The sequence below is a fragment of the Danio aesculapii genome, chromosome 19, assembly GCF_903798145.1.
Source record: "Danio aesculapii chromosome 19, fDanAes4.1, whole genome shotgun sequence".
Classification (NCBI taxonomy): domain Eukaryota; kingdom Metazoa; phylum Chordata; class Actinopteri; order Cypriniformes; family Danionidae; genus Danio; species Danio aesculapii.
The window spans coordinates 7,878,358-7,900,340 of NC_079453.1; the positions used below are offsets into that span (position 1 = coordinate 7,878,358).

The window sequence follows — 21,983 nt, forward strand, 5'->3', positions numbered from 1 at the left end:
GTAAAAACTGCATATATTACTCATACAATTTTATTTGAGTGTTTTTATTATACTATCTAAACATAAACAGAACAGAAATGTAATATTTTAAGCCTTGTTGTTAATTGTTGTCTTTAATAATATAATAACGTCAGTAATAGGGCTTTGTACACACTGTAAAAAATGATACGACAAAAAGGCAAGACTACAAATGTTTTTTTTACTTTAACTTATTTTAATAAGTTAATCAGGTTTCAATTACATTTTTTATGCTATGCAAAGTTGAACTTAATATTTTTAGTCCGTTTAAAATAGGTTGAAAGGACTAGAAAAGTTCATTTGATTCAACAAAAAAATGAAGGCAGCATTATAGAAAACAGGTTTTAAAAATGCTAACTTTTAAAAACAAATTTTTCGGTCCTGGAGAGCCGGTGTCCTACAGATTTTAGTTCCAACCCCACTTAAACACCTAAACTAGCTAATCAAGCTTCCAGGCAGGTGTGTTGAAGCAAGTTGGAGCTAAAGTATGCAGGGCACTGAGTTTGGACACCCCTGGCCTAGCAGTAAGAGCTTGATTAGCTAGCCCAGGTGTGTCTGATTAGGGTTGGAACTAAAGCTACGGTCACACTGGGCTTTGTGTGTGTGAATATCTGTCGTACGGCGCTGCGAAAAGGGGCGGGATTAAACAAGGTGATTAGACATTTTAAAAAGCCAGCGATTGCTCCATGTTTTAAATTTCTGTTCAGAGAGGTCTTTTTTTGATCCTCGATTGGTCTCACGCAGTCAAGTGATGCGATTTCGCAGGTCAGAGTTCACCAAGTTTGAACTTCGCACCGCAGCTACATGCGAAACTTAACGCATGACCTTGCGTTTCCGGTCTGACGCATTCGTGTGCGTTTGAATGGAAGTCTATGGGAGGAAAAGTCAAATGTGACCGCAGCTTAAGGCTGCATTTACACTGCAGATCTTGATGGTCAATTCCGATTTTGTCAGGAGGCATGCTTAGTAAGATCACCGTCATATTGTTTAAACTTTAGTTATTGTTTAAACTTTAGTTTTGTCGACTAGCTAAATGCTAAACGCATGAGCGGCGCGTGAGCATCAAGTAACCTACTTTTTGGGCGCGCATATTAACTACCGGGACTCGCCGCACTACTGGGTTCTCTGCGCACACATGGAGATTCGTAAGTTTTCTTTTTGGTTAAACACATTGCTTTTGATTAAACACACGTGCCCCAGTAAATTGGCTCTAGCGACGCCCCTGCCTTTAGGCATCTTAATGTCATGTCCATGGCGTGATTTATGCATGTGATGTATGCACTAGTTTTGTATTAGTTTATATTGGTTACGTGGTGGGCATTGTGCTCTCTCGCTCTCGTTTACATTCTTGAATACCTGTGCTATATGACAATATAAAAGCTGTTTTAGTCTCATATATGAGATTTAAGGTTTGGGACTCGGCTGAAGTCTGTTCTGAAATGAAAGTGTCAGACTTAACATCATTCGCTACGGGTTTTAATGACGCGCGACTCGCATTGACAGGTAAAAATCCGATCTACCTGCTTACACTGCAGACACGAGGGCACAGATCCGATTCATATCAGATAAATTTCCACATATGAACAAGGCCTGAATCTGATTTGAGTACATTGGAATTCATGTGATTTGTTTCTGCTACGTACAAGGGCCATATCCGATCTGTGCCACATGGGAGAAAAAAAAAATCGGAATTGAGTCACTTGAACAGTGCAGTCTAAATGCAGCCTATGGGTGCTTTCATACCTGTAGATCGATTGTTTTGTTCTGAAACAGGGATTAAAATTGTTACAAAGTTTATTTTTGTTCTTGGTTTGGATCGCTTTTACATTGCAAAGTTTCTAAACGGACAAGTCACGTGTGTCACATTAAAACAAGTCACGTGCGAGTAAACTCTTCTCACATTGGACAGAGTTTCAGGGTTTATTCATCAGTTAATTTTGATTTTAATTTATGATGATGAGCGATAAGACATTATAAGCGAAAAGATGCACTTTCATTTTGACATCCACAGACATCGTCACCAAATATAAATCAGAGCAGTATGAGTTTCTTATAAAATAAGGACTAATCGCTCGCTTTTTAATGTTTAATCATCGTTTTTTAATCCTGCCTCTTTTCGCAATGCCATACAACAGAATTTCGCAAGCTCAAACTCTAGTGTGACCGCATTCTCTCTTCATATAGCTGTATATGGCTATTACACAACCATAAATCACTGTGATATAGCCTGGTTCGTTAGTTTGTTGGACCGTTTTGCTATCTCACTGCAATTGATCTGCTCTAGAGTTCGATTCAATTGAGTCAAGACTACCTCATTCAGGCGATCTCGGATCGATTGATTTGGAGTTGTAAAGAGTTGTTTATCATCCAATTCACCCAGCCGAGGCTCGAACCAGCAACCTTCTTGCTGTGAGGCGACAGCACTACCTACTACGCCACCGCGTCGCCCATTATAGGGGCAGTCAAATGTATATTTATATTATCTATTATTTTAATTATTACCATTATTATTAAAAATGCAGATCAGCGTGAACGTTTCTCACTATTAAAGTGCTGACCTCCCCTTGCATCTTGTTTTGACCTCCTTCAGGGGGGCTCAAACGTTAATTAGAAGGGTCAATCGCCCCCAAACCCCCCTGTAATTCGCACCCTGATCATAATTGTGCCTATAATCAGTCCCCACAACTGCACCAACTACATCAACCGCAACAACTTTGGTTACAAATAAGCATAGACTTTTTGGCATGATGACTCTCACTGATTTCCAAATGCATCGACGCCCAAATCTGAGTTTGCAGTGAGCGCAGAGTATGTTTCAGACCTAGTTGTGCACCGCAGCCACAGGCACAGGCTCAATGCACAGCCAATCACAGCACAGCCAGAGCCCCATCAGTGTGCGTGTCTAAATGTGGCAGCCACTAGCTTGCACAGGCAACTAGAGATACCACAGAGTAATACTTTTCAGATTGTCAACAGTGGCTGAGAGTCTGTAAAAGAACACAGGGAGGAGGAAGAGAGGAACAGACAGAGGGGGAGAGAGAAAGAGACAGCGATAGAGTCACGGAGAGTCACAGATATGAAGATTTAGAGAGAGGGAATACAGTTCAAACACACAAACACAATGATATACAACACTACATGGGCGTTCACTGACACGCAATCACAGACAAGAAGCCACAATACTTTTCACTAACACTGTAGAGAGAGATCACGAGGAATTAACACAAGATGAAGAAGGACATTCAAAAAAATAAACGAATAAAAATAGTAGTACATCTCATGGAATATGTTCGGAATGGCACACCACTAATACACAATAACAATGATTTAAAAACATTCATTCATTTTCCTTTGGCTCAGTCCCTGATTTATCAGGGGTCGCCACAGCGGAATGAACCACCAACTATGGCATATGTTTTACGCAGCGGATGGAGAGGGGTCTGTGTGCACAACTGGTGCAGTGCAAATCTGTGCTGCATCCAATGCTTTTTAATGGGCTCACCTAACCCCACCCCTCACGGTGACATCACTCGCTCCATTGAGTGCATTGTGTCTGACATTGCATCGCTGAGTGATCCAATCTCAGCTTGCATCATAAAGGCTGCATCCAGATACTGAGCGGATGCCCTTCCAGCCGCAACCCAGTACTGGGAACTGATTTAGAAATAATAACTTGTAGATTTGTAAAAACAATTACAAAAAAAGGCATAAAACATATGCCAGAGAAATCGGTGGTTCATTCCACTGTGGCGACCCCTGATAAATCAGGCACTAAACCGAAGGAAAGTGAGAGAGTGCATTACAGAGAAACAATTAGAATTAATCAAATATTTATTTGAATAATCTTTCGGCTTAGTCCCTGATTTATCAGGGGTTGCCACGGCGGAATGAATTGCCAACTACTCTGGCATATGTTTTACACAGCAGATGAACTTCCAGCTGCAACCCAGTACTGGGAACTGATTTAGAAAGAATAACTTGTATATTTGAAAAAACAATTACAAAAAAGGGCATCTGCAGCATAAAACATATACCAGAGTAATCAGAGGTTCATTCCACTGTGGCGACCCCTGATAAATCAGGGACTAAGCCGAAGAAAAGTGAGTGAGTGAATTACGAAGAAACAATTATAATTAATGAAGTATTTATTTTAATAATCCTTCTGCTTAGTCCCTGATTTATCAGAAGTCGCCACAGCGGAATGAACTGCCAACTACTCTGGCATGGTTTTACGCAGCAGATGCCCTTCCAGCCGCAACCCAGTACTAGAAAATGATTTAGAAACAATAACTTGTAGATTTATAAAAACAATTACAAAGGAGGGCATCCGCCGCATAAAACATTTGCCAGAGTAATTGGTGGTTCATTCCACTGTGGCAACCCCTGAAAAATCAGGGACTAAGCCAAAAGAAAGCGAGTGAGTGAATTACAGAGAAACAATTATGATTAATGAAATATTTACTTGAACAATCTTTCAGCTTGGTCCCTGATTTATCAGGGGTTGCCACGGCGGTATGAACCACCAACCACTCTGGTATATGTTTTACGCTGCAGATGCCCTAACGGCCGCAACCCAGTACTGGGAAAGGATTTAGAAACAATCACTTGTAGATTTGTAAAAACAATTACAAAGAAGGGCATCTGCCGCATAAAACATATTCCAGAGTAATCAGCGGTTCATTCCACTGTGGCGACTCCTGATAAATCAGTGACAAAGCCAGAGAAAAGTGAGTGAGTGTATTACAAAGAAAGAATTATGATTAACGAATTATTTATTTGAATAATCCTTCTGCTTAGTCCCTGATTTATCAGGGGTCGCCACAGCAGAATGAACCACCAATTACTCTGGCATTTGTTTTATGTGCACTTCTCCCTCCAGCCACAACCCTATTTTAATAACCTTTAAAATATATGTTTTTCCTATGATGACACAGCTACTATTGATCAATACACTTTCAAACCCCATTCAAAACTATACGAGTGACACGTCTTGTGTACTCTATGGCCTTTGTATATACTCAGTAGTCAGTATGTAGTATTCATACTGCTGTGTGTTAGTGTTCCAGATTCCGAACAAATCCATAAACGAAAGATACACACTCAAAGAAAATCACAAACACACATATTTACTCACAAATTATACTGTAAAACATGACAATAATCACAAAAGGACACTATCAGAGGCACTGAAACACACTCCTGACACAGAGAGAAAGACAGAGAGTGAAATAAAGGTTGGGTCCTCACAGTGACGGTGGCCAGCAACCCCTCGGGCACGTTGGCCACGATGATGCCGATGAGGAAGATGACGGCCTCCAGCCAGCTGTAGCCCAGGATGATGGACAGGATGAAGAAGGTGACGCCCAAGAAGACGGCCACGCCGGTGATGATGTGGATGAAGTGCTCGATCTCTTTGGCGATGGGGGTCTTCCCGGTCTCCAGGCCGGAGGTCAGGGTGGCGATGCGGCCCATGACGGTGCGGTCACCGGTGCAGACCACAATACCGCGAGCAGTACCTGAGGGAGACATTCCTGATCATTAAAGGGGACCTATTATACAAAAATCACTTTTATAAGGGGTTTAAACACAGCTGAGTGGGAAGAGTGTGTGAATATAGCCAGCTTCTAAGGGTAAAATATATTGATTTCATTCTTTTTGTAATCACACTTGATAAAAACTGTCTGCAGGAACACTTTGATTGACTTTCTCCCTTTCTAAATGTCATCAGAGAGGGAAAGCCCCGCCCATTAGTGACATCTCTCTCTCTCTCTCTCTCGTAGAAAATTAAACTTATGGCTCCAGAGAGATTTATCTCTGAGGGGTAGAGTTCTTCTTACAGTTTTTCTCTATTGGTTTGGCTCATTTCTTGAAACAGGAATTACATTCTCAAAACAACATGGACCTCCAAACCACTTGGCAATTGTTTACAACAGACTTGATTTTCTCATTCATTTCATCACATTGCAAATGTCTAAGTCAGTGGTTCTCAAACTGGGGGTCACGAGAGTGATTTAAAAATTGTGTAATTTTCAGTGATTATAATAAATATTTTTCAGTATTACAAGTGAAAGCTAATATTTTCAGATTTTTGAAAAGATATTACGGATTTATAAAGTATTTAGGACACATTCGGGCAGAATGCATCTTTGTACTTGGAACGCAGCGCTCAGGAACAGTTTAAAACTGTCATGTCAACTTGCCGCAGTAAACAAAGCCTTCAACGTTTGCCCCGCCTTCGCGCTCTTCTTATTGGCCCACTGCTCTAAGAACTGAACACGAATGATTGGTTAAAATCAGCTGTCAATCACTCAGTCAACGCCTCCTGTCTTCATATGACAGGAGCTACAACCGCGAAAATGTAAAGCGCTGAAGACGAGAGAATGAAAATAACATTGACAGATTTAGTCTTAGAAACACCTAAAGCTACAAATATTGGCACATCTGATTACTGATCTTGTGGTGAATGTTAATCCACCAGCTATACTTATTGAAGAGTTGATAAGACTTCCATTGGCTTCAAGTCTGCTATGAAAATAACTAGCATTCACTGTAAAGTCTGTGGGATATCTTTTGGGATATCCGTCGGTGATATCTTTTGGTCACTCAATTATGTTATAAAAATGTATTTTCTTGTGATAACGGGATTTCATTGAGACATATTTTCCTCACGCATGCATATACTTTTTTTTGCTTGTTAGTTTTGATTATTGTTGATTTCAAATGCAATATATCTGTTTATAAAACTTGTAGTAACGGTGCGATAATTGGTGTGAGCCACTAAATTTTGGCTGGTGCGCCTACATTTTTAAAGTTAGAAGCACCAGTGTTACCAAGCAAAAATGTTAATTTTGAGCCCTGTAATGTATAGTAAATATAGTTAAAATATTGTGAACAGCTTAAAAAAAGCTATTTTTATTGTTTGTATATGCTTTGGTAGTGGGGGGTCGCGGGTTTAAAAGTTTGAGAACCACTGGTCTAAGTACATCTTTGCAAATGACAGTACAGGTAGCCAACATTTAGCACAATTTCCAAGTAAATAGATCTGGTTGATCTAAACTGATTGTTGATTCTCAGTTCAATGGTTGTTCGCTCCAAAATATGTCAGCGACATTTCATTGTACAAGTCATCACATGCACAATAGTCTGTTCAATTGTCAAAATTAGTCAGGATTATAATACCAAGTCGGCGCAATAGCCTAGTGGTTAGTGACATATGGTGCAGCAGCACTTCAGGGCGTCCCGAGTTCAAATCCCGACTCAATGACATTTCCCGTCCCTACCCCATCTTATTCTCCCACTTCACTTCCTGTCTGAAATACTGTCCTATCAACTTAATAAAGGCAAAAAGGCCAAAAATAAATCTTAAAAAAAAAAAGATTATAATACCATGAATACCATATATGAATCCGTCGAGCATTTGATACATTTATTACAGCAACTGACAGTCAGGTGAAACTAGAACTTGACTAACAAAGGAGGAATTTCACACATCTCAGGTGACCAATCAAGCACTGTAGGCTGCATATAATTTATTGTTTTATGTTTGTGTGTTTATATTACAGTATATTTTGTTTTATTCTGATGTGTGGAAATTACTGTATGTGTGTGATTGACAATGGTTACAATTTCCTTGGCAGTATGAGTGCAATGTGTGATGTTAAACCTTGGAGGCTACTCTTAAACTAAAATCCTTTTTATACGTTTTATAAATCCTATAAAAGTATTTTATTTAGTTTTATACACAAATTTATTCTGTCAAAAGACGAAAAGCAGTAGAGTAACCATTTTCAAAAACTGGGCTAAGACTGAAAGGTGGGCATGAGGGATATTTCAATGGTCCTCTGCGATAGTGACAGAACAACTAAGCATTTTGAATTGCAGTGCTTACGCAATGCCAAAGGGACAAAGGATTTTGGGGTCACTAACTGTTTAAATGAGAAGGTAATTTAGTTTTGACACACGAGTGAACAGTTTTGGGAAATATATGAGCTTTTGCAAGTGAGCTATAGTGTTGTGCTGAACTGTAAGGATGTTTTACAAAACAACCCTAAAGTGTTGAGAATGTGTTTCCTGTTTCAAGAAATGAGCCAAACCAAATAAGAAAAACTGTAATAAAGGGGGAGGAATCCAGTGTTGCCAACTTAGCAATTTTGTTGCTAGATTTAGCAACTTTTAATACTACTCTAGCAACTTTTTTTTTTTTCAAAAAGCACCTAGCAACAAATTTAGCAATTTTTTACATTTATTTGGCTACTTTTAGCCATTTTTAAACAGTGACTTTAAAGAGCAGTGGCTGCAGGCTTCAGTCAACACACACATTTCACATTCAAGTTAAATTGCAAGCTTGGATTGTTTTTCATAACTGTTAATTTACTGGTATTTGTTAACATGTATAATTGTTGGTAATTTAGGTAGCAATACATTCCAATAGTGCTATAATTGTTGTCACTTTCACAAAAGTGTTTATTTCACAAGTTAAAAAGAGTAAAGCTGCATCCCAAATCGCTTTCGCACTATTCTACACCATTTTGTAGTATAAATAGTGTAAGAAGTGCGTTCACATTGAAAACTCTAAACATATTAAGCGCACTTTAATTACCCGGATGATGCACTCATTCAGACGCTGAAATGAAGTGTGGAATGATGGACACTTCACGCACTCAACGACCGCAGCTTTGCTCACGTAGCGGAAGGGGCGGAGCTATCGTGCGCACATGTTGGATAACTTTATTTTGGATGGTGAAAGCAAAATTTTTCTACGAGAGTGATTATAGCGCCTCCTGGTGGTGAATGCGGTTATACTCATGGCAGGTATTATTTGATAGTTTGGTCATTTATTTGACTGATTTGGCAACTGTCAAACGTCATCAGGGAAACGGTTTGAATTTCCGCTTAGTAAAAAAACATTAGTGTTCCATTTGGGATGACACTACATACATTTGAATTATGTTTTTTGTTGCAGTGTTCTTTTTTCAAAATGTTTTTTTTAATTTTCTTTATAACCTACTATGATTGTATATTCTCACTTTTCGCATAATAATAAAAAAATAGTGACATCTCTCCCTCATTAACATATAGGATGTTAGTCTTGTTTTTTAATCTGCCACTATGCTGACACACAGGCATTTGTAGCTCCGCCCTCTTTTAAAAATAGCTCCATTTCATTTGAATTTAAAGCGGCAGTCACCAAAATGGCACATTTAGGGTCAATGTCTAAAAGGGTCAGTTTCAAAGAGTTATAAAACATTATTTGTGTTTTATTTTGAGCTGAAACTTCACACACACACTCTTGGGACATCAGAGACTTATTGTACATCTTGTAAAAAATGGGCATGATAGGTACCCTTTAAGTGTCCACTGAAATGGATTGAAATGCACAGCTTAGTTTGATGTGTAACATAATTTGAATAGAATCATAAAGAAGACAGTGTGGGCATATAATAGAGCTCCCCCTTTTTTAAAAATAGCAGTACAATTAAGTTAATGGGAAATTAATGTTGTGCATGCACACAATACAGATCAGCATCCTGGCTTTTAAAATAAAATATTGTGACCTTTTTGTAAAGAAACCAACATTTTAATTTAGATTTTGTATGGGCACAAATGCAGTATTTGAATACAACATTTAACAAAATAAACTTTTATGAATTTAATTTAAATAAAAAAAGACATTTATATTTAAAAAATACTGTGAGTAAAAGAAAATTGTTTTAGGATAAACAAACAAATTTTGGAATGATCTGATATTTGAGAAACTTTTTTACTATTATCAATTTAACATTTAAAGTCACCATGAAATGAAAGTTGAGATTGTCGCTTTTCCCTCTATTGTACACTTGAAACGGTCCTGAAATGAAAAACAATGTCGGGGGTGCATGATTTTGTCCTTTGGGAAATGATTGGATTGTTGGAAGATGGGTGTTACTAACAAATTGAGGGCAAATTAATTTTGTATAAAATAAGGAAATGCACAGATACATTGCTTACATCAAGCACTACTATATAAATATAAAAAGCAGATTTTGATTTCACGACGACTTTAAATCTCATGTTACATTTTGGAACGATTGAATTTCATATGACATTGAGAAACATTTTGACAAACGTAATATTATCAGTGTTGAAACACTTTCTTTGTCAATAAAAACATTCATTTTTAGGATACTTCAATGAATAAAAATGATTAAATAGTAATAGAAACCTGTTGTTAATTTTTAATTAAAGATAAAACATTTCCAGTATGAAATTAACTGTTTTCTAATTATTTCGTTTCACAGACTGTAACATTCTGCATGTTGTGTAATCCTCTAATCTACCACAAGGTGGCAGGGGAGAGCCACACAGGAGCTGAATTTGACTCTAAAGAAAGGGTATTGTCTGAGCTCACGATCCACTGCCTCCCTGCCGACAACACACTGACAAGAGGCCATACAGTATGTAACATCTCATCCTCTATCAAAACAGCATTACACAACTGACAAGAGCTATGACAGACACATTTATACTGCACTAACATGCACTCACACAGGGAAATCACAGGAATTCCAGAGAGATCTGGAAGTGTTGTTGGTTTTATTAAAAAAAAAAGCTTATTATTATTATTATTAATATTTTTAATATTATTTGCCCTCTTCCTAATCTACCAACCACCTCCTCCTCCTCATTATCATCATTATCAACATCACCATGTATCATATTCCTCATTCTCCAATTGTTTTCTTAATAATTAATCAGTAATTTTTGTATCTTTAATTTTTTTTATTATTATTTATAATATTATTACCACCATTGATACACCCTGTATCATGATGCCTCTTTTTATACAATTCCACCCCTACCTAGTCACAATGACACACGCATGCACACTGACACACACGCAAACACATGCAGCTGTTTTTTGTTATTTGTTGTTGTTTTTTTGGACATGAATTGTCTCCTGTAATTTGCATATGTGTCTGCATATTAGCAATGAATAAATAAAATAACCACAAAAATAAGTACACCCGAAAAAAACCTGCCTGAGTACCTTTCATCTGCTGAACATAAAGATATAATTTGAATAATGTTAGACACCGGTAGCCATTTGTTTCAACTTTGGAAGTCATACCGTCTACTGTTATCCAACAATTTCGATTTCTAAAACAAATCGGTGTTCAACAGAAAAAAAAAGAACTCCTTAAAGTTTGGAACCACTTGAGGGAGAGCAAACGGCAAGTTAAACGGCAAGTAGGTGATCTGCCACAATGCTAACCAGTTAGCATAAATCTCTGAACCACGGTCCCCTGCCGTCCAGAGCCACGCCTCCTGAAACACAAGTGCGCGCACCTTAAAGATGACAGCAGAACCGTCTCTCATGTGCTAACCTAAAGCGACTAGTGCTTGGCCGGCGGCGTGCAGGAATTACACTTATTACTAAGCCATACTTACAAGCTATTTCTGACCGAATATTCAGAATAGCGATAAGCAATATAGGGAGCGAGTTACAGGTCGTCATTGTTCAAAAAAGAACCGATGTGAATACAAAAGCAACTTCACCTCAGTAAAGCAGGCTAGGCAGAATAACACTATTTACTGATGTTTTGTTGTTAAACTAAACAAAATCTACATTGTTGATGCTGTAAAATGTCCCTTATGAAACTGAAAGTAGTCACATCAATCTATTACCAGATTTCAGTGGATGAACAACACTTCTGTGCATATATGCCTTACCCAGAATATAAAAATACATTTAGATCATTTAACTTAATTAATACTATTGGAATGTGAAGAGACTATGGACGTTGCTAGACATAAAGCTCTACTGGGGCAGAATTTCTATCTATCTATCTATCTATCTATCTATCTATCTATCTATCTATCTATCTATCTATCTATCTATCTATCTATCTATCTATCTATCTATCTATCTATCTATCTGTCTGTCTGTCTGTCTGTCTGTCTGTCTGTCTGTCTGTCTGTCTGTCTGTCTGTCTGTCTGTCTGTCTGTCCGTCCGTCCGTCCGTCCGTCCGTCCGTCCGTCCGTCCGTCCGTCCCTCTGTCCGTCTCTCTGTCCGTCTGTACGTCTCTCTGTCTGTCTGTCTATCTATCTATCTATCTATCTATCTATCTATCTATCTATCTATCTATCTATCTATCTATCTATCTATCTATCTATCTATCTATCTATCTATCTATCTGTCTATCTGTCTGTCTGTCTGTCTGTCTATCTATCTATCTATCCAACTGTCTGTCCATCTGTCTATCCATCCATCCATCCATCCATCCATCCATCCATCCATCCATCCATCCATCCATCTATATTATACAAAAAATATTAATTATGAATAAATAAAAGTATTATTGTTATAATACAATTATTATTCTAAATAAATAACAGAAATTAATCCTAAATGTAACTGGAAAACAACGTAAAGACACAACTGGAGTGATGCTAAGATCATTTAGGAAATCTTTTGCATGAATAACAATTTCATTTGAATGAAATTCTATAGACAGTTCTATAGAATACAAAAAAAGAGGTTTTATAGAATTATCTGATGTCTTGGACACATGGCAGAGAATTAGGTTTATTAAGTCTTTACCTCCCTGACTCATCATCCCTCCTTTTTACTTCATCTATCAGGAGGCATGCTTAGTAATATCACCCTCATACTGCATCATTAATTTTCATCTCTGAGATAACTTCATCTCTGAGATAATATCTTTTTTAAAGCAGCTGGATTTGTTCCAAGGAATCTGAATTGTTATTTTAAAGCAAATGATGAAGTTTCACTTGTAATACTCCAGTGACGTCTTCAGCTGTGGTGTTATTCATTTATTCGGCCAGCTCTGACTTGATTAGTGTCTTATCATTCAAATAAAAGAGTGGCGCAGAAAGATAAATGTGTGGAAAAACAGAGTGAAAAACCAAAGCGCGTGAGCAATTGCGTGGGCAGCTGACAAACAGCAAGATGGGCTGCAAAACGAGAGGTTGTTGTCATGACAACATCTTTCTTCTAAGGCTGTTCTCTGCAAAATGGGCAGGAAAAAATATAGAGAGACTGGGGAAAAAAGAGTGAAATGAAAAAGCAAAAATCGATGGGAGAAGATGAGTTCATAAAGAAGAGGAAATGAAATAATAGAGTGAGCGAGATGAAAAATGGAGGAGTGACGCAGCTGCTGTGGAAAGCGCACCTTCAACACAGTTGGTGGAGAAGAAGGCGATGTTGCGGGTTTCCAGAGGGTTATCATGAGTGCAGTCAGGAGACCTGGTCTGAGGCTCTGATTCACCAGTCAGAGAGGAGTTGTCCACCTGAGCAATAACACCAAACAGAGAGCAAACTTTAAAATGCCTGAAAGTGTTGGAAAGTTTTAGAGTAATTTAAAATATTAAAGTTTTAGAGCTATACAGACACTACTGTCAAGATTGATGGATGGATAGAACAAATGGATGATAGGCAGGTGGACAGAAAGACAGACAGATGGACAGACGGATGGATGGACAGACAAATAGTTGGATGGATGGACGGACGGATAGTTGGATGGATGGATGGATGGACAGATAGTTGGATGGATGGCTGGATAGTTAATAGATGGATGGATGGATGGATGAATGGATGGATGGATGGATAGACGAATAGATGGATGGACAGACGGATAGTTGAATGGATTGATGGATAGTTGGATGGAACGATCGAGAGATGTATAGATGGATGGATATTTGGATGGAAGGACAGATAGACGTATGGATGGATGGATAGTTGGATAGAACAACGCATGGATGTATGGATGAACGGATGGATGGATAGTTGGATGGATGGATGGATGGATGGATGGATGGATGGATGGATGGACGGATGGATGGATGGATGGACGGATGGATAGATGTATGGATAGACGGATAGTTGGATGGACAGACGGATAGTTGGATGGATGGACGGATAGTTGGATGGAACGACAGATATTTGGATGGAAGAACGGATAGATGTATGGATGGATGGATAGTTGGATAGAATGACGGATAGATGTATGGATGGACGGATAGTTGGATGGATGGATGGATGGATGGATAGTTGGATGGATGGATAGATAGATGTATTGATAGATGGATAGTTGGATGGACAGAGGGATAGTTGGATGGATGGATGGATAGTTGGATGGAACGATGGATAGATGTGTAGATGGATGGATAGTTGGATGGAACTACAGATATTTGGATGGAAGAATGGATAGATGTATGGATGGAGGGATAGTTTGATGGAATGACGGATAGATGTATGGATGGGTGGATAGTTGGATGGAATGACGGATAGATGTATGGATGGACAGATAGTTGAATGGAATGACAGATATTTGGATAGAAGGACAGATAGATGTATGGATGGATAGTTGGATAGTTGGATGGAACGATGGATATTTAGTTGGAAGGACAGAGAGAGGTATGGATAGAGGGATAGTTGGATGGATGGACGGATAGTTGGATGGAACGACAAATATTTGGATGGAAGGACAGATAGATATATGAATGGACAGATAGTTGGATGGATGGACAGATAGATGTATGGATGGACAGATAGTTGGATGAATGGATGGATAGTTGGATGGATGCACGGAAAGTTGGATGGATGGACAGATAGATTTATGGATAGATGGATAGTTGGATTGATGGACTGGGAGTTGGATGGATGGATGGAAAGTTGGATGGATGGACGGAAAGTTGGATGGATGCGCGGTTAGTTGGATGGACGGACAAATGGATGGAAGATATACAGCGAGATGAACAGACAAACAAAAACAGACAGATGGAGGGACGGATGGATAGACGGAATGAACGAACAATAGTTGGATGGATTAAAGATATACAGATAGATAGACAGATGGATGGACGAGTTGACGGATGGAGGGTATGAATGAGCAATAGTTGGATAGATGGATGAATGGATGGATTGACAGATGGATGATGGATGGATAGAACAAATGGACAATAGACAGACAGACAGACAGATAGACAGATGGACAGACAAATGGATGGACAGAAGGATGGATGGAATGGATGGACAATAGCTAAATGGATGGAAGACATACAGATAGATGGACAGATAGAGAGACAGAAAGATGGATAGACAGATAGAAGGAATGGAAATATTTGAATGAATGGATGGAACAACTGGACAATAGATGGATGATGGATGGAACAAATGGACAATAGTTATACAGTTATAGAAATACAGAGGAATGGACAGACAGACAGACAGATGGATGGATTGAACATATGGACAGTAGATGGATGGATGGATGGATGGATGGATGAAACGAATGGACAAAAGGTTCACAGATAGATGGACAGACAGATGCAATGAATGTTAGGAATAGACAATGGATGCACGGATAGAACAAATGGACAATGGTTTTACAGACAGACAGATAGATAGAAACCTTGCAGCCGTGAGCAGAGATGATCCTGAGGTCAGCAGGAATCCTGTCTCCTCCCTTCACCTCCACCAGATCTCCAGCCACCACCTCTTCAGCGTTAATCTGGAGCTTCTCACCTTCACGGATCACTAAAGCTTGCTGTACACATACACACACACGTACACACAAACACACTCACATCAATTTCAACCTCTAATGACTCTAAGGCCAAAGAAGAGATTAGAGGAGCATTAATATAGTCTAGAGGCTTCAGAGACTCAACCTAGAGAGATAATAATTAGGATTACGAGCAGAGAGGTAAACAGGGGATTTACGATTATTTTAGTATATCGAGTATATTGCACCACATTTTCACGTTGATCCACTCAGACTGTTATTATTAAGCTGAGAATCACAGCAAACAACTGCTGTGCAAAACACTTCCTGGAAGAAGTGTTGTTGTGTACCTGGGGAACCATGTTCTTGAAGGACTCCATGATCTTGGAGCTCTTGGCCTCCTGGAAGTAGGAGAAGCAGCCGGTGATGATGACCACAGCGGACAGCACGATACCCAGATACAACTGCAGAGCAGAGACACAGAGCAGAAACACAGGTCAAATTAGTTTTTTCAAAGGCCCACCAAAATGGAAGGCTTTTTCTGGAAATTAATTAAAAAATGAAGCAAACCATGTGAAGATTATACCCAAACCATGTTAAGATATATCAAGTCATATAGAAGTATTAACCCTCCTAAATTATCATCCCCACTTTATATTTTTCCCCCAACTAATTTCTAATAACTGATTTATTTTATCTTTGTCATGTTGACATTACATATTATTTGACTAGATTTGTTTCAAGATACTAGTATTCAGCTTAAAGTGACATTTAAAGGCTTAACTAGGTTAATTAGACAAGTTTGGGTAATTAGACAAGTCTTTGTATAAAGACGGCTTGTTCTGTAATGTAAAAAAAAAATAAAATGCTTAAGGGGGCTAATAATATTGACCTTAAAATGGTTAGGGTTATTCTAGCCAAAATAAAACTAATCAGACTTTCTGTAGAAAAAAAAATACCGTGAAAAATTGCTCCAATAAACATCATTTGGGAAAATAAAATAAAAAATAAAGAATTAAAAAAAAAATTCTAATAATTTTGACTACAAATGAATATATCTGCATTGTTTCTGAAGTTGAAGTGCTCATTCTAAACCAATTCAGCAAGCAATGATTCTGGGATTTTATATAATGACCCAAATGATTTCAATAACCTTTCACATTCAAAACTATTTTTTTGCACCAGTTTGGACCTGTAAGAGGCCTAATTGTTATATGCGTTTGTTTACATGACAAAACATGTGTTTTTGACTCAAGAAGGTCCATACTGACTCCAAGGGCAGATACTGATAAGATCAGGGCCTGGTGTGTGGACTTTGGGGGTTTTACGATGTGGTCACATGTTGATTGGTCAGTTTGAATGTCTCAGCATTTGGGCTTTAGTCACATGGTCAAGAAAGATACAAAATAGGTGGTAAAACGCTGATCTGCCTCTTTTCTTTTCCTGGCCTGTCTTTTCCTAGTCTGCTTTCCGCCTCTCCTCCTCTGGAGTCTAGCTTCTCTGACTCTACAGCAATCAGGCTAACTTCTGGGCCTGCTCTCTTTGTCCCTCTCTCCCTCCCCCTGTGTCTCTCCTTCTAACTCTGGTAACTTTAATTTTACATTTAAGCTGGGTACAATTTATATCATATGGTTTATCATTTCATATTTGATCATTTTATACAGTTATTTTGTAACTAATTCAGTTGTAACCATAGAGAATTATTGTCATTAAATCATTTCATTATCAAGTATTTGTGAATTACTTTTGATAAAACATCAACACTTAATTGTTCCATATTGCAATACAATACAATCACATAGTATCAACGCTCTCCCACATTTATAGCTATTAATACTGCCCTTATTTCCGTTTTTGGTATAAGATTGCAGAAGGATGGTTTGACTAGAATGTACAGTTTTTTACCATCAGTACTGATAACTTTTTAGTCATTCGGCAGAACTACAGTTCGAACCGCTGTGGTTTAAAACCCAATCCTACAGACCCAAATAATCATTATTTTATCAAACATATATAAAACCTAAAAATGCAATTTTCTGTAAACTTTTGAGGTAATAAAATATTTCTTGAGAATCAGTTCTGCTTATTAGAATGATTTTTTAATGATCATGTGACACTGACGGGTAACGCCTGTTTCCAACCGCAAGCGTGAGCAGCGCGTATGGAGAGCAGAAGCAGCACGCAGGCGTTTTCCTTTCAAACTGACTGCATCTGCAGCACGCAGCTCATCGGCAGCTGTTGCACAGATCACTCTATCTCTGTCTGTTCTATCTAGTTACCTATCAACTGCTAAAATCAGAATTATTAGCCCCCTTTGAATTTCTTTTTCATATATTTCCCAAATGATGTTTAACAGCAGGGAAATTTTCACAGTATGTCTGATAATATTTTTTCTTCTGGAGAAAGTCTTATTTGTTTTATTTCGGCTAGAATAAAAGCAGTTTAAAATTTTTTAAAATCCATTTTAAAGTTAAAATTATTAGCCCCTTTAAGCTATTTATTTTTTGATGGTCTACAGCAGTGTTTTCCAACCCTGTTCCTGAAGGCACACAAACAGTACATATTTTGGATGTCTCCCTTTTCTGACCCATTAACTTCAGGTGTTAAAGTCTCTTCTGATGTTATGATAAGTTGATTCAGGTGTGTTTGGTTAGGGAGAGGTTGAAAATGTGTACTGTTGGTGTGCCTTCAGAAACAGGGTTGGGAAACACTGATCTACAGAACAAACCATCGTTATACAATGACTTGCCTAATTACCATAACCTGCCTAGTTAACCCAATTAACCTCTTTAAATGTCATTTTAAGCTGTATAGAAGTGCCTTGAATAATATCTAGTCAAATATTATTTACTGTCATCATGGCTAAAATAAAATAAACCAGTAATTTAGAAACGAGTTATTAAAACTATTATGGTTAGAAATGTGTTGGAAAAATCTTCTCTCCCTAAAACAGAAATTGAGGAAATAAATATCAGGGGGGCTAATAATTCAGGGGGTTTAATAATTCTGACTTCAACTGTATATACAGTATTGATATATAAATACACTTTTTTTTTTACTTTTCATCTGCACCAAGGCTTGCGGCAACTTCCTTCTATGCTGCATCCTTAACCTGCAAGTCTTTATTTTATAAAATATGTAGATCCTAAAGAACTGTTTGCTTCTCAAGCTCTATGAGGAGTGTCATTCATGTCTTTTAAAGTGCAATCAGAGCACAATCGCCTGTGGTATCATGTAATTTTGTTTTTAATTGTCAGGATGATGAAGGCCTAAAGTTATAATAATATTTATACAATATAGTTATAATGATATTTATACATGATCAAACTAGTGTGCAACTTAAGCTAAACTAATCCTAAAGTTGTATTTAATTTGGTTTTGTAGTTCGGGCCCAAATAAATATTTGTTGTTGTTTTTAATCGTTTAAAAATCTGTGGATATTATCTATGCATTTACTGGCTAAAAGTCCTATTTTTTTACTGTCATTCAACGTGTTTTTGGTCATCTTGATCACTTTAATTGAGCGTGAGCAGTGCGGCAAAAATACACCCAGCACTGAAACTATCGTTGCACCGCTGTTTCGGCGACGCTCACACCTGATGTGCTGCTTCTGCATGCAGTATGAATGCTCTAATCTGTTAACATGGATGCCGGAAAAACACACGCTGCTCACGCTTGCGGTGTGAAACAGGCTTTACGATGCTGAAAGTTCAGCTTTGTTATAATAATATTTATAGTTATTTATATAATAGTTATATAATATAATAGTTATTTATATAATAGTTATATAATAGTTATTTATATAATATTTATAGGTTAATTACACAATAACATGTAAAATATATTGATACTTAAAAATTTATAAGATTTTTTATTAGCAAATTCGTATATTAAAAGTTATAGTAATCAATTATAGCTATTATCTATAGTAAAAGTAAAGGCGTCCTAAAGTAATACATCTCTGATAAAGTACAGATGCTTAAAATATGTACATAAGTACAGTAGTGATATTAAAATACTGTCCATGACTGCATTATAGTACGAAAGGAAAACATAAAGCTTCACATATAATTATTAACGACAACAAAAAGAATAATAACCCAGTGCTCTGGATCAAAATGAAAGAGCTGCTGAACAGGATTACTAATTATGTCACAAACACGACCTTATTTTCTCCCAGGAAAAAATCCTCATACTCCAAAATTATGCATATGTTGTGCCCCTGCCAAATCCTGTCTAATGCATGACTGTACTGAGGTGTATTCGTGTGTGTGTGTGTGTGAGAGAGAGAGTTCTCACGTTATCTCCGGCAGGCTCGTCCTCAGTGGCCGCCTGGATGGCGTAGGCCAGGAAGCAGAGGATTGCTCCGATCCACAGCAGGATGGAGAAACCTCCGAAGAGCTGTCGGCAGAATTTGACCCACTCCGGGGTGGTGGGTGGAGGGGTGAGAGCATTGGGACCATCCCGAGCAAGGTACTCTGCAGCCCTGGCATTAGTCAGACCCTTCAGGAGACAAGCAAGAGAGTGTGAGGAGAAACCATAGACTGTGAAGGGCTGTCCAAGGCAAACCCTGCTGCACTGCCACTAGAGGGCGACGGTGGCACTGCGGAGCTGGAGATTGTGCTCTCAAACATTAGCGCTTCAGATAAGCTCATCAAGGTGTAATTAGTTTAGTGTTAAGATGCTTTAAATGAGGACAATCTGTTAAAGAACCTTGTTAAAAAAAACCTGTAAAGGCTGATGTATATAATAATAGCCAAAAAATCTTATTATAATAATAAAGGAACAGTTTATTGAATGTTTAGATGAAATAAAATGAATAATACAGCTTTAGTTATTTTTTGTTATATTATGTACATTATAAATATTGCTGTCTCATTTAATTAATTTTTTTATTTACATAATTTAATTAAAACAACATTTAGTATAATTGCTTATTCTTGTATGTATTTATGATGTATGTATTCATATTTATAAGGCAATACAGGCAGTCACCTAGGGCCCCTGCATTTTTGTTGGGCCCCATGAACGCTGCTATTGTATATGTATTGTGAGAGCAAAGACTTGCACGTATGTATAAATCCTGTCCAATGCACATTTCGCAATACACAAACTCAAATAAATGCACAATTCACAATGACGGTGAGAAAAAAACCCAAAAAACTCCACATTTCATTAAAAGAATAGCTGACAAATAGCTGAAAACGATAACAAAAATACACAACAGCCGTATGAATAAAAGCAGAAAATATTAGAAACATACCCAGCAGCATCACACTCTAATTTGCATAACACCACCCGCGATTGGCTATAGACTGATTTCACGCGGCCGCCATTTTTAAAAGCGAAATCGAGGCTGCGGTGGGAAGAAACCCGGAAGTATCGTTGGGAGTTACATTGGAACGTTGTGTAGCTTGCTGTATATCTTATCAGCAAAGAGAAAGTGACACAAATTTATCATTTCACCGCCTTCCGAGTGACCCGAAGGTCCGTTCTGAATGAATGGTGAAAATAAAAAGGGATATCAGAGCTCATTTTCAGCTAAGTTAAGGGAAATGGCACTAGTTAGCTAGCGTTTTCTTTCCCAAACACACGTTTTAGACGCCATTTATCAAACGCGAGTTAATGAACTTATTCTTTCACTATATTAGACTTGTCATGATACTGAATTAAAAGAAAAACCATCAATTTCCCGCTAACATTTAAGGCACTGTTGATGGCTTTCTTAAAACAGCGCTGATTTGCCATTGTGTTCACGTGATCAACAGAATAGCTTGTGATTGGCCGAGAAGGTCATCAGTTCACCCTCCGCTGTTTACCGAGTACAAACACAGACGAGCCGAGCGATCTGCTTGATGACTCGACTGGTCTTCATGGCTGCTTCGCGCTCGCGTCTCCGTGTATCTGTGTTTGCACTGGGTGAAGGGCAGTAAACTGAGTGCAAACACAGATACAAGGAGACTGGAACGCGAAGCAGCCGTGAAGATCAGTCGAGTCATCTGCGCTCAGCGGCGCTTCAATGTTAACTCAGCGGGAAATAGATGGTTTTAAAACTTCAGTACCGGGACAGCACTATTACAGACAACACGAGGGTGTGCTACAGTGTTTTATCGCTCACTGGGTAACATAGACTGAAGCAGGGAAGCGTCCCCACGGTGTTTACCTGCTGCCATGATCTGAAGCCTAGGAGGACACTTGAGCATATTACTCTTATAGAGATTGTGATGTTGTTTGATGCTAAATTGCTTTTAATTTTCTAAATTAATCTTACTGAATGATATTAAAGTGATGTTTACACCAGTTCTGCATTTTGAAATCTCGGCAACAGCTGGAGGTGTGTACTCCACATCATGTTACTGTAATGTGTACAGTCCTTGTCCTATACTTCCGGGTTTCTTCCCACCGCAGCCTCGCTTTGGTTCTTTAAGATGGCGGCCACGTGAAATAAGCGTATTGGG

At 38.2% G+C, this 21,983-nt stretch overlaps 1 protein-coding gene across 1 annotated transcript in view; it reads right to left on the minus strand.

Moving 5' to 3' along the window:
* The window catches only part of atp1a3a (ATPase Na+/K+ transporting subunit alpha 3a), a 70,414-nt gene that overhangs the window by 25,142 nt on the left and 23,289 nt on the right, over positions 1 to 21,983 (minus strand). Inside the window, exons 4-8 of the mRNA XM_056480548.1 lie at positions 19,825 to 20,028; positions 15,876 to 15,989; positions 15,433 to 15,567; positions 13,192 to 13,309; positions 5,266 to 5,534 (exon numbers count right to left, since the gene is read on the minus strand). Coding sequence (XP_056336523.1) covers positions 5,266 to 5,534; positions 13,192 to 13,309; positions 15,433 to 15,567; positions 15,876 to 15,989; positions 19,825 to 20,028 — 840 coding nt within the window. The remainder of the gene's footprint in view (positions 1 to 5,265; positions 5,535 to 13,191; positions 13,310 to 15,432; positions 15,568 to 15,875; positions 15,990 to 19,824; positions 20,029 to 21,983) is intronic.